At 45.5% G+C, this 12,408-nt stretch overlaps 1 protein-coding gene across 1 annotated transcript in view; it reads left to right on the forward strand.

The window, feature by feature from the left end:
- Positions 1 to 8,037: 8,037 nt before the first annotated feature.
- The window catches only part of PPM1D (protein phosphatase, Mg2+/Mn2+ dependent 1D), a 36,749-nt gene continuing 32,378 nt past the window's right edge, over positions 8,038 to 12,408 (forward strand). The window contains exon 1 of the mRNA XM_087717089.1: positions 8,038 to 8,799. Coding sequence (XP_087573215.1) covers positions 8,427 to 8,799 — 373 coding nt within the window. The 5' untranslated portion in view covers positions 8,038 to 8,426. The remainder of the gene's footprint in view (positions 8,800 to 12,408) is intronic.

Raw genomic sequence — 12,408 nt, forward strand, 5'->3', positions numbered from 1 at the left:
TCAGGCACCCTCAGCATCTCCCCCCACCTTTTATCTTCACCCATCTTCAAGGCATGTGATCCTGTCCACCATTAAAACCATCTTTCCAAACAGCCACCATGTTACAATACAATAGCAGAGTTGGAAGGGACCTTGGAGGTCTTCTAGTCTAACCCCCTGCCTGGGCAGGAAACCCTATACTGTTTCAGACAAATGGCTATCCAACATCTTCTTAAAGACTTCCAGTGTTGGAGTATTCACAACTTCTGGAGGCAAGTCGTTCCACTGATTCAGTGTTCTCACTGTCAGGAAATTTCTCCTTAGTTCTAAGTTGCTTCTCTCCTTGATTAGTTTCCACCCATTGCTTCTTGTTCTACCCTCAGGTGCCTTGGAGAATAGCTTGACTCCCTCTTCTTTGTGGCAACCTCTGAAATATTGGAAGACTGCTATCATGTCTCCCTTAGTCTTTCTTTTCATTAAACTAGACATACCCAGTTCCTGCAACCGTTCTTCATAGGTTTTAGTCTCCAGTCCCCTAATCCTCCTTGTTGGTCTTCTCTGCACTCTTTCTAGAGTCTCCATATCTTTTCTACATCGTGGTGACCAAAACTGAATGCCGTATTCCAAGTGTGGCCTTACCAAGGCCTTATAAAGTGGCATTAACCCTTCACATGATCTTGATTCTCTCCCTCTGTTGATGCAGCCTAGAACTGTGTTGGCTTTTTTGGCAGCTGCTGCACACGGCTGGCTCCTATTTAAATGGTTGTCCACTAGGACTCCAAGATCCCTCTCACAGTTACTACTATTGTTTCCAATGTCTTCCCCCACTCCATTTGGACTGAATCCAGAAGGACACTTCTTCCAACAGTAGTAAAGCTATCCCAAAGATGCTTTTTCAGGAGGCAACTGGACTTTCTTGCTTTTTTCTTTTGAAGACATTTCAATTCTCATCCCAGAAGCTTCTTCAGCTCTGGGTGGATGATGGGGAACTGAAGGATTTATGCTCTTTGCAGGCAGCTGGTCATTTGCATGCTTTTAGAGGGTTGTGGAACACTGTCTTGGAGGTTTATCTGTGTCCTTGGGGGTCCCCTGAGGGATAAACCCTCAAAAAGGATGCAAATGACCATCTGTCTGCAAGGAGTATAAATCCTTCCATTCTCCACCATTCACTCAGAGCTGAAGAAGCTTCTTGGACGAGTAGTGAAATGTCTTCACAAAAAAAAAGGTCCAGTTGCCTCCAGAAAAAGCACCTTTGGGACAACCATGACTTGGATGACTGAGAATCTCTACAGATTTGTGGTAAAACTATTTTAAAAAGTCCGAGCAGCCATTTACTATAGCCTTTATTGCAGTGTTTTTCAACCACTGTGCCGTGGCACACTAGTGTGCCGTGACATAGTGTAAGGTGTGCCGTGGGAGAATTGCTTTATATATAGTCAATATAGGCACAGAGTTAAAATTTTTTAACATTTTCTAATGGTGGTGTGCCTCGTGATTTTTTTCATGAAAAAAGTGTGCCTTTGCACAAAAAAGGTTGAAAAACACTGCTTTATTGTCATTGTACATCACGTATATTAACAAAATTGGTTCTATATTTGTCTGCAATGCTACAGTGCAGTATTTCTCAACCAGTAAGGCTGGCTGGGGAAGGGATTCTGGGATTTGAAGTCCAGGCATCTTCAAGTTGAGAAACACAGCTATATTGTTTCTATATAAGTCCTTGAGCAAAGGGTTGGACTAGAACAGTGGTTCCCAAACTTGGCAACTTTAAGACTTGTGGACTTCAACTCTGCTGGCTGGAGAATTCTGGGAGTTGAAGTCCACAAGTCTTAAAGTTGCCAAGTTTGGGAACCACTGGACTAGAAGATCTCTGAGGTCCCTTCCAGTCCATCCCTTCTACGCTCTATGATCCTAGGCAGAGGAAGGTCAACACAAGAAAGCCCGCCTCCTTCCGCCGCACTTCCCAGCATTCCAAAGGGAAAGAAGACGGCGCTGATTCCAAGCCACTGAAAGGAGGCGGGCCGACGGGGACGAACCAATCCATACGCGCCGATCTGAAAAAAACGCGAACTACAGAACTCCGGGCGCGTCTAATTGGCGTCATCAGCCCGATCCAGGAAGAAGAGGGAAAACAAAGTAAATTTCATGTGTCTGTAGTTCAGTTCTTCAAACTTGGCAACTTTAAGACTTGTGGACTTCAACTCCCAGAATTCTCCAGCCAGCAGAGCTGGGAGTTGAAGTCCACAAGTCTTAAAGTTGCCAAGTTTGGGGACCCCTGCTGTAGTTTCCAGTGGCCACTGGTTCACACTTGCTGGGATTAGCCAAAATGTCATATCAAGTGAATAAAAGGAAAAAAAGATGCAGAATGCAGAGTTTTTAACAAGAGCTGGAGGGCGAAGTACTTCTGTGTGGAAACCCAAGGAAAGCCAGCTGGCTTAATTTGCGGAGAACACATCACTGTGTTTAAGGATTACGACTGGACTCAGCACTACGTAACTTAAACATTGCGGAGAAATACAAGAACTTGAGCGAGGACGGACGGGCACAATCATCGGATGCTTTGCTGGCCAAGCCGCAAAGCCAGTGTTGGAAGAAATGTGGGTTCGGCTCCAAGTGGGGAAAAAGACACTGGAGACATGGAGGCTGCTCGGAAAGATGGTTTTAATGGTGGACAGGACCACATGGCTTGAGCCCTGAACAGAAAAGGGGGATCAGATGCTTCAATGTTGGTGGAGAAGAAGAGAAGGAAGGACTGAGATGCTGAGACCCTGGTTTTATGCCCTCTCTGGCCTTTGATTTTGAGCTTGTATTCTGATTGGTTGTCAGATTCCCATGGGCCCATACAGGGGCAACTCTTTAGGCTGCGTTTTGAATCCAGGTTTGGTTGAGTTCTCAGATGCCATGTGGTGAGTTGGGTAAAATGCCTTACAACAGTAAAGTGCCTTAATCATGCCTTAATCCCATTACTCTGGAGCTGAAGGGGAAAACTCTTTATTATGTAAAGTGGACTAGCTCAGGCTTTAATGGCTCATTGACAAAGGGCAGGAAGCTGCAGGCAGCTATTCTGTCTTTTAAAACATGTTTCTTCCTTTTCAATATTTCCTAGGATATTTCATTTTTATGGGAGAGGGCTGGGCGATAACTTCCTACACCAGCAAAGGGCTTTTTACCCAACTTCACATAGCCAGGGCTAGCACTTGTAAGGGCCAGTTATGTGATAGTGATCTGGAGGTTAAAACATATTAAGAACGGTTTCAGGAGTTGGATATGTCTGGTCTAGTGAAAAAAAAATGGACCAGGGATGACATGATGGCAGTCTTCCGATATCTCAGGGGTTGCCATAAAGAGGGAGGCAACTTATTCCCCAATACAGTGGGAGGCAGGACAAAAGAAACTGATGGAAACTAATCAAGGAGAGAAGCGACCAAGATTATTAGGGGATTGAAAGCTAAAACATATAAAAACAGTTGCTGGAATCGGCTATGTCTACTTTTAATGAAAAGAAAGACTAGGGGTGACAGGATAGCAGTGTTGTGATATCTCAGGGGCTGCCCCAAAGAAGAGAGAATCAACCTATTCCCCAAAGCAGTGGGAGGCAGGACAAGAAACAATGGATGGAAACAAATGAAGGAGAGGAGAAACCTGGAACTAAAGAGAAATTCCCCGAGAGAACAATTAATCAGTGGAGCGATTAATTCCACCGGTGGAATTAATGAATTCCTAAATGTCAATGCTCCAACACTGTAAGTTTTTAAGAAGAGACTGGACAGCCATTTGAAATGATATAGGGTTTCCTGCCTAAGCAGAGGGCTGGACTAGAAGACCTCCAAGGTCCCTCCCCACTTTGATGTTCTATGGCATGTTCTATATTCCTATGTGCAAAAAACTAACAGGTATTAGGATCATACACATCTCCTCCAAAATAAAAAAGTATATAGGTAGTGATGAACTTACAATAATTCATTTAGTGACCAAAGTTACTAAGGTTCTTATAAAAGTAATTTATGACTGTTTTTCACACATACAATCTTTGTACCATTCCCCCATGATCATGTGAACAAATTCAGATGTTTGGCAACTGGTTCATTGCTACAGTATGTCCCATGGTTATGTAGGAAGTTAAAACCGACTCCCTCTCCTAGAAAAATGAAATATCTTGGGAAATATTAAAAAGGCAGAATATTATATTTCCCTGGATGTGGAAAGGGAGAGACATGTTTTTAAAGACAAAGTAGTTCCCTGCAGCTTCCTGCCCTCCCCCCCCTTTGTCAACCAGCCATTAAAAAGCCTGAGCTAGTCTACTCTACATAACAAAGGTAGGGTTAGCCTTCTGCAGAAACTCACCACAAGGCACCTGGGAAAATTACATCAGCCAGCAAGGCAACCAAACTTGGACTCAAAGCACAGCCTAGAGAGTTGCCCCTGCATGACCCCATGGGAGTCTGACAACCAATCAGAATTCAAGATCAAAGGCCAGAGAGGGCATAAAACCAGGGACTTTCAGCATCTCCCTCTCTCTATTCTTCTTCACCCAACATCTGGAAGCATGGGATCCCCCTTTTCCATTCAGGAGCTCAGGCTACGTGATCCTGTCCACCATTAAACCATCTTTCTAAGCAGCCTCCATGTTTCTACTTGGAACTGAACCCTGAAGGACATTTCTCTTAACAGTCATATTGCAACCTTTTGACAAGCAAAGTGAATGGGGAGGCCAGATTTATTTAACAACAGTGTTACTTTATCAATGGCAGGGATTCTCTTAACAACTGTGGCAAGAAAGGTTGTAAAACGGGTCAAAACGCACTTAATAACTCTCTCACTTAACAACATAAATTTTGGGCTCAATTGTGGTTGTAAGTCGAATTACTTTGCAATAGTGTTGTGGGTGTCCTGGCTACTGAAAGAATGCCATACACTAATAATAATACTGGATTTTCCCCACTGAGCAAGAAAAAGAACCTCAAAAATATGAAAACCACAAGTGTCTTTCGTATGAAGTTAATTAAATGCTGTTCTTTAGGTAAAGGTTCCCCTTGCACATGTGCTAGTCATTCCTGACTCTAGGGGGCGGTGCTCATCTCCGTTTCAAAGCCGAAGAGCCAGCGCTGTCTGAAGACGTTTCCGTGGTCATGTGGCCGGCATGACTAAACACCGAAGGTGCACGGAACGCTGTTTCCTTCCCACCAAAGGTGGTTCCTATTTTTCTACTTGCATTTTTTACATGCTTTTGAACTGCTAGGTTGGCAGAAGCTGGGACAAGTAATGGGAGCTCACTCCATTACGCAGCGCTAGGGATTCGAACCACCGAACTGCCTACCTTTCTGATCGACAAGCTCAGTGTCTTAAGCCACCGCGTCCCTTTAATATGCTGCAAAACAAGCTACATTTTCATTTTATTTTTCTGAAGATTAAAAGTACTTATCTTAAAAATAAAATGAAGATATAACGATTGGCATTTTTACTCTCTTTTTTTAAACTAATCGATTTGACCTACTCCACATTTTCATAGGCTTTTCATAATATGTATCCTTTACCAGATGTAGGACAATTTGCCACAGCCAATTCACTGCGGGGCAAGAATTATATTATTATTGAAGAAATAGTGGAATAGAATCATTACAGAAAAGATGCCAAAGGAGGGACAAAATGAAATGTGAATGACAAAAATTAAAATATTTTAAAATTAAAATATTAAAAATTTAAGGGAGAGAAAGAGAAGGAGAGAGGGTAGGAAGGAGAAGAGAGAGGGTACAAGTAGGGGAGAGGTAAAGGAAGAAAGAAGGGGAAGGAAAGGAGGAAGGAAGGAAGTAGAGAAGGAAGGGAGGGAGAAAAGAAAGGGAAAATAAGGTGGTGTTACAACAGGCGATAGGGATGGTAAACAAAGCAATCCAAACTGTACCTTATATAACCTTTTAAATGGAATAACAATAGTATAAGAATGGCAAAGAAAAAGAATAACTGTGTGAATGTATATCTATAATTGTATGTAAGAGAATAAATGACAGTAAGAATATAAAGCACAATATAGGTAAACAATATTTGGTTATAAATAGCTAAGTATAAATAAATATAGAATTGTACATAAAAATGGATAATGAATAAGGAGACCATGAATGCAAGATAGAAATGTATAGAAGGGAAAACACTAACTGCAAAGAAACCGATATGGAACTGCTGTATGATATACGATGGAACTTCTTGTTCCTACGTTGTTTTAAGTCATGTGTCTGTTTTTGTTGATGTGTTTGTGTGTTTAAAATAAAAATTTATATATAAAACCTAATATATATATTTTAAAAATAATTAAATCGAATAGTATATTTGTCCTGCAGTGAGTTGTCCTGTTGGAAGAAATGTCCTTCTGGGTTGTTCCAAGTGGGGAAAAAGACACTGGAAACAGGCTGCTTAGAAAGGTGGTTTAATGGTGGACAGGACCACATGGCTTGAGCTCCTGAACAGAAAAGGGGGATCCCATGCTTCCAGATGTGAAGAAGAAAAGAGAGAGGGAGATGTTGAAAGTCCCTGGTTTTACACCCTCTCTGGCCTTTGATCTTGATCTTGTATTCTGATTGGTTGTCGGATTTCCAAGGGGCCATGAAGTTGTGCTTTGAGTCCAAGTTTGGTTGAGCATTGCTTCTTCCCAGGTGCCCTGTGGTGAGATGGGTAAAAGGCTAATACTACCATGCCTTAATCCCATCACCTTGGAGCTGAAGGGGGAGATCTGTGTTATGTAGAATAGACTGATCCAGGCCGTTTAATGGCCCATTGACAAAGGTGGGGGCTATTAAGAGTGAGTCTGCTTCCTGCCTAAAAACATGTTTCTCCATTTCTTATCCAGGGAAATATAATATGCTGCTTTTTTCAATATTTCACAGGATATTTCATTTTTCTAGGAGAGGGGTGGGTGCAAACTTCCCACGGTGCCATTCCATCCTTACCAGTAGCAGCTAACCAACCCCCCCCTTTAATCCAAATATTAGCTTCTGCCGTTTGTCACTCCCTCCCCCCTCTCCTTTCTGTTCCCCACCTGGAGCAAATAAACAAGATAAACTTTAAAATAAATAAACATAATAATATAATATAATCTATCTATCTATCTATCTATCTATCTATCCCTATCTATCAATCAATCATCTATATCTATCTATCTATCTATCTATCAATCATCTATATCTATCTATCTATCTATCTATCTATCTATCTATCTATCTATCTATCTATCTATCTATCTATCTATCTACCTACCTACCTACCTACCTACCTACCTACCATCTATATCTATCTATCTATCTATCTATCTATCTATCTATCTATCTATCTATCTATCTATCTATCTATCTATCTATCTATCTATCTATCTATCTATCTAATTATAATAATATAATGTTTTAAAATAAACTTTAAAATAAATAAACTTAAGCCCACCATTCCTTCCCGTTCTTCTCTTTACTTCCCCAGCGATCAAACCTTTTTTTAAACAAAATTAAACGGGGAGGGGGGGTGTACTATCAGAACCTACCTGCGAGCCCCCCGCCCCCCCTCGTCCCAATGCAACCTAACCCAACCGGCCCCAGACAAGGAAACGCTTTTATTTTTCTTTGGAGGAGGAAAAAAGAAAAGAGAGAAAAAAAATTTAAAAAGGGATTACAAACTTGGGGAAAGGGGCCGGGGAGGAGCTGAGGGCGGGGCTAAGCGGCAGGGGCGCTTGGTAGGCGAGTGGCGGAGGCCGGGAAAAGGGTGGGTGGTCCCTCCTCCTCCTCCCCCCTCCCCTCCTTTTGGAACGTTGGGCTCCCGAGCGTTCCAACGGCGATTGTTCCGCGCCGCTTTCCCTTTTCGCTTCCTCTCCAACCTTCCAGGCGGAGGAGGAGAAGAATAGGAGGAGGAGGAAAAGGAGGAGAAGAACAGGAGGAGGAGGAAAAAGAGGAGATAGAACAGGAGGAGGAGAAGGAAAGAGAGCGAAAGGAGGAGGGGGGAAAAGCAGGAGAGGAAGAACAGGAGGAGGAGAGGAAGAGGAGGGGAAGGAGGAGGAGGGAGAGAAAGAGGAGGAGGAAAGAGAGGAGGAGGAGGAAAAGGAGGAGAGGAAGAACAGGAGAAAGAGAGGAAGAGAAGGGGGAGGAAGGGAAAGAGGAGGAGGAACGAGAGGAAGAGGAGGAGAAGGAAAAGGAGGAGGAGGAAAGAGAGGAAGAGGAGGAGAGAAGGAGGAGAAAAAAAAAGGAATGTCGGAACAGATCCTCCGCCGCTTCTTCCTTCCCGGCGCGTGTAAACAATAAGAACAACCAACCAACCAGCCAGCGAGGAAAGGGGGGAAAAGGCAACCGAGAAGGAGAAAGGGCCGTCCGGCCAAAGGGGCCAAGCGAGGCCCGGCGCCCTCGGGGCCCACCGCCTCCTCCTCCTCCTCCGGGGCCGCTGTTGCTGTTGTTGCTGCCGCCGGCCGGCCTTCGCCTTGCATGGCGGGGCTGCGCTCGCTGGGGGTGAGCCTCTTCTCCGACCAGGGAGGCAGGAAATACATGGAGGACGTCACCCAGATCGTGCTGGAGCCCGAGGACGACGGGGAGGAGGAGGGGGAGGAAGAGAAGGGCAGCGCCGCCGGGAGAGCAGCCGCCGCGGGCCCGGCCGGGACGCAGAGCCAGCCGCCCTCGGTGGCCTTCTTCGCCGTCTGCGACGGGCACGGCGGCCGGGAGGCGGCCCACTTCGCCCGCGAGAACCTCTGGGCCTTCATCAAGAAGCAGAAGAGCTTCCGCTCCGCCGAGCCGGCCGCCGTCTGCGCCGCCCTCCGCAAGGGCTTCCTGGCCTGCCACCGCGCCATGTGGAAGAAGCTGCGTAAGTCCAGGCCCCGCTTGCTCGCTCCCTCGCTCTCCCTCCCGGGCTTTGGTGGAGGGATGAGGCCGGGAAGGGTCGCTCCGGAGAACGGCAACCGTTCCTCCTTCTCTCTATCCACCTTTCTCCTTCCTTCCTCCCTTCTTCCCTTTTCCTTCCATCCTTCTTCCCTTCCCTCCCTTTTTATTCCTCCCTTCCTCCATCCCTTCCCTTTTCCTTTATTCCTCCCTCTCTTTTCCCCCTTTCCTTCCTTCCCCCTTTCTCCCACCTTCCATTCTTCCCTTTTCCTTCCTTTATTCCTTCCTCTCTTTTCCCCCTTTCCTTCCTTTATTCCTTCCTCTCTTTCCCTCTTTTCCTGCATTCCTTTCTTTCATTTTCCTTCCCTTATTCCTCCCTCCCCTTTTCACTTTTCCTTCCTTTCTTCTCCTTCTTCCCTCCCTCCCCTTTTCTTCCTTCCTTCCTCCCACCCTCCCTTCTTCCCTTTCCCTTCCTTTATTCCTCCGTCCCTTTTTCACTTTTCCTTCCTTCTTCCCCTTTCCTTTCTTTATTCCTTCCTCCCTTTTCCTTCCTTCTCCTTATCCCCTCCCTCCCTCCTTTTCCCTCCTTGCTCCATCTCTTCTTCCCTTTTCCTTCCTTTATTCCTCCCTCTCTTTTCCCCCTTTCCTTCCTTCTCCCCTTTCTCCCACCTTCCCTTTTTCCCTTTTCCTTCCTTTATTCCTTCCTCTCTTTTCCCCTTTTCCTGCATTCCTTTCTTCTGTCATTTTCCTTCCCTTATTCCTCCCCTTTTCACTTTTCCTTCCTTCCTTCTCCTTATTCCCTCCCTCCCCTTTTCTTCCTTCCTCCCACCCTCCCTTCTTCCCTTTCCCTTCCTTTATTCCTCCCTGCCTTTTTCACTTTTCCTTCTTTCTTCCCTTCCCTTTTCTTTATTCCTTCCTCCCTTTTCCTTCCTTCCTTCTTATCCCCTCCCTCCCTCCCTCCTTTTTCCTTCCTTCCTTCCTCCCTCCCTCCCTTCCTTGCCCATCACATAACCCTCCACGCTGCTGGATGCCATCCAAACATTTATTTTATTCCATCCCAGGAAACTTCTTTCTTAGCCCAGGGGTTCAAAAGATCACAGTTTGGGGGAGAAGATGGGGGGGGGGGTTCATTCCAGGCACCCATGTCCTGCCTTCATGACATGTGAATGGGTTTTATGCTGGCTTTCCCTGGGTGGGGAGGAATCTCACATGGGGCAGCAGAAGGAGTTTTAAGGCCTTCAAAGGGGAGAGGGGGGGGGCCTTTGGCCCTAAGCCGGGTGGGTGCATGTGAAAGCAAAACAAAGAACCCGGGTTGGCGGCTTGACGGATGGGCTGCCTGGTTTTTGTAGATCTCCCATTTCTGTTGGGGCAGCAAAGCCAACCAAACAAACAAAATGCGCATCGTAGGTTAAAAAGCAAAGAAAATGATCAACAATGTGTACCTTAAAGCAGGGGTCTCCAACCTCGGCCATTTTAAGACTAGTGGACTTCAACTCCCAGAATTCCTCAGCCAGCTTTCCTGGTTGGCAACTTTGCTGGCTGAGGAATTCTGGGAGTTGAAGTCCACAAGTCTTAAAGTGGGGAAGGTTGGCAACTTTGCTTGCTGAGGAATTCTGGGAGTTGAAGTCCACAAGTCTTAAAGTGGGGAAGGTTGGCAACTTTGCTACTGGCTGAGGAATTCTGGGAGTTGAAGTCCACAAGTTTTAAAGTGGGGAAGGTTTGCAACTTTGCTTGCTGAGGAATTCTGGGAGTTGAAGTCCACAAGTCTTAAAGTGGGGAAGGTTGGCAACTTTGCTGATGGCTGAGGAATTCTGGGAGTTGAAGTCCACAAGTCTTAAAAGTGGGGAAAGTTGAAGAGCCTTAAAGGTATTCTTCCTATAACTAAACCCCAAACCCTTTCACATGCACTCTTAATTCTGTAATCATAATAATAACAATGAGGAAATAATCCTGTGATTATTAGCTAGTTTTTAATGTCCCATTCTCTTGCGTGTAGAAGGAAGTCCTTAGATTCAGGGAGAGCTGCATTTCACACAGTTGGTTATACAGTTTGATCTGGGATTGTGGGAACCAGGTTCCCTACTATCTACCCTCAAGATGTGTTGGGCACCCAAATGCTATTAAACCTTGGGGCCCAATTCCCCCACAAATCCTGGGGGTTCCTACCGATGTCGTGAGTCCGATCCATGTGAACCTTACTAACTGAAAGAAGGGGGTTTCTACAGGTAGTCCTCGAGTTACAACCACAGTGTCCTTGCTAAGCAAAGCAGTTGTTAAGTGAGTCGCTCCTGATTTTGCGAGCTTTTTTTTTGGCCCTGAGGATTACGCCGGTTGTTAAGTGGATCGGGAGCTTGTTAAGTGAACCTGGCTCCTTCCCCCCCCCCCCCATTGATTTTGCTTGTCAAGAATCCAGCTGGGAAGTTTCCAAAGGGCGACCATGTGATTTTGGGACACTTCAACTGTCACAAAGACATGCCAGTTGCTAAGCGCCCGGATTTTGTTTGTGTTGTGTGACTGTGTGGGATACCTACGGTGGTTGTAAGTCTGGTTTTGAGTCACTGTTTTCATTGTCAATGTAACTTTGAACCATTGCTGAAACTGTTGAGTTGAGGAGTACCTATATTGCTTGATTCATTATTGGCTGTTTAGATTGTGATCAAATGTCTTGCAGTAATGCAAAATCTTGTATTTCTCCCACATCTGAGAACCATTCTATACAAGTCATGCGTTGTGGCCCACCAGCGACCAGCAGAGCTAGCAGCAGATTCAGAGTGTGAGGAGGGTTGGGGAGGAACCTGGGGCCAGTCCTGGAGTCTGAGGAAGGCTCTGATGAGGGCTCTGTGTTGGAGGCAGAGAGGGGACCAGGGCCATCTGATAGTTATCAGCTGCCTTGGGAGTCAGACATCAGTGGGGCAGAAGAACAGCTGGAGCCTATTCCCAGTGTGCGCATGCGCAGAGTTGCCAGAGAAAGGGAACAGCTAAAGAACAAGGGTTGACTTGGGAGTAAAGCCACAGGTGGACGGTGAATGGCCCCTCCCAGAGGACATAAAAGAGGAGCGAATGGGGAGTGGAGTTTGCAGGAGATAATTAGTTCACTTAATTGGTTTAGGACTCTCGGAGGCTCCTTGCCAAGTCTTGCAGATATCGGCCTGGCAGCTCTCCAAGCCAGATAAGTTCTGTGACTGTAAATCCTCCCTTGAAAGACTTTGCTGGATGTGAAGGAGCAGATTTCACAGCAAATTAATAAAAGGATTTTTTGTCGGGACAAGGAGTTTGCTTCATGCTCTCGGGAAACCTCCGTCAGAATACCATGTTTTCTGCACATGGCTGGGGACCTCATGTTCCATGAAAAGCCACAATGTCAGGGGGAGGGAGGTTGGTTTGGGGTTTGTGTGTTGTGAGAATTTTGTATTCCGCCTCCCAATATATTAGTGCCATGTGTGAATCCAGGTTTTATAGTGGTTTTCCAATATATTAGGGAGATGTGTGAATCCAACTTTTATATTTTTCCAATATACTAACGATGTGCGTGAATCCAGCTTTTTAATCTTTCCGATAAATTGGTGTCCTTTGAATCCAGTCTTCCCCAATATAT

This window comes from Thamnophis sirtalis, unplaced genomic scaffold, assembly GCF_051295495.1.
Source record: "Thamnophis sirtalis isolate CommonGarterSnake01/CBP01778 unplaced genomic scaffold, rThaSir2_p1.2 scaffold_6, whole genome shotgun sequence".
Taxonomy (NCBI): Eukaryota; Metazoa; Chordata; class Lepidosauria; order Squamata; family Natricidae; genus Thamnophis; species Thamnophis sirtalis.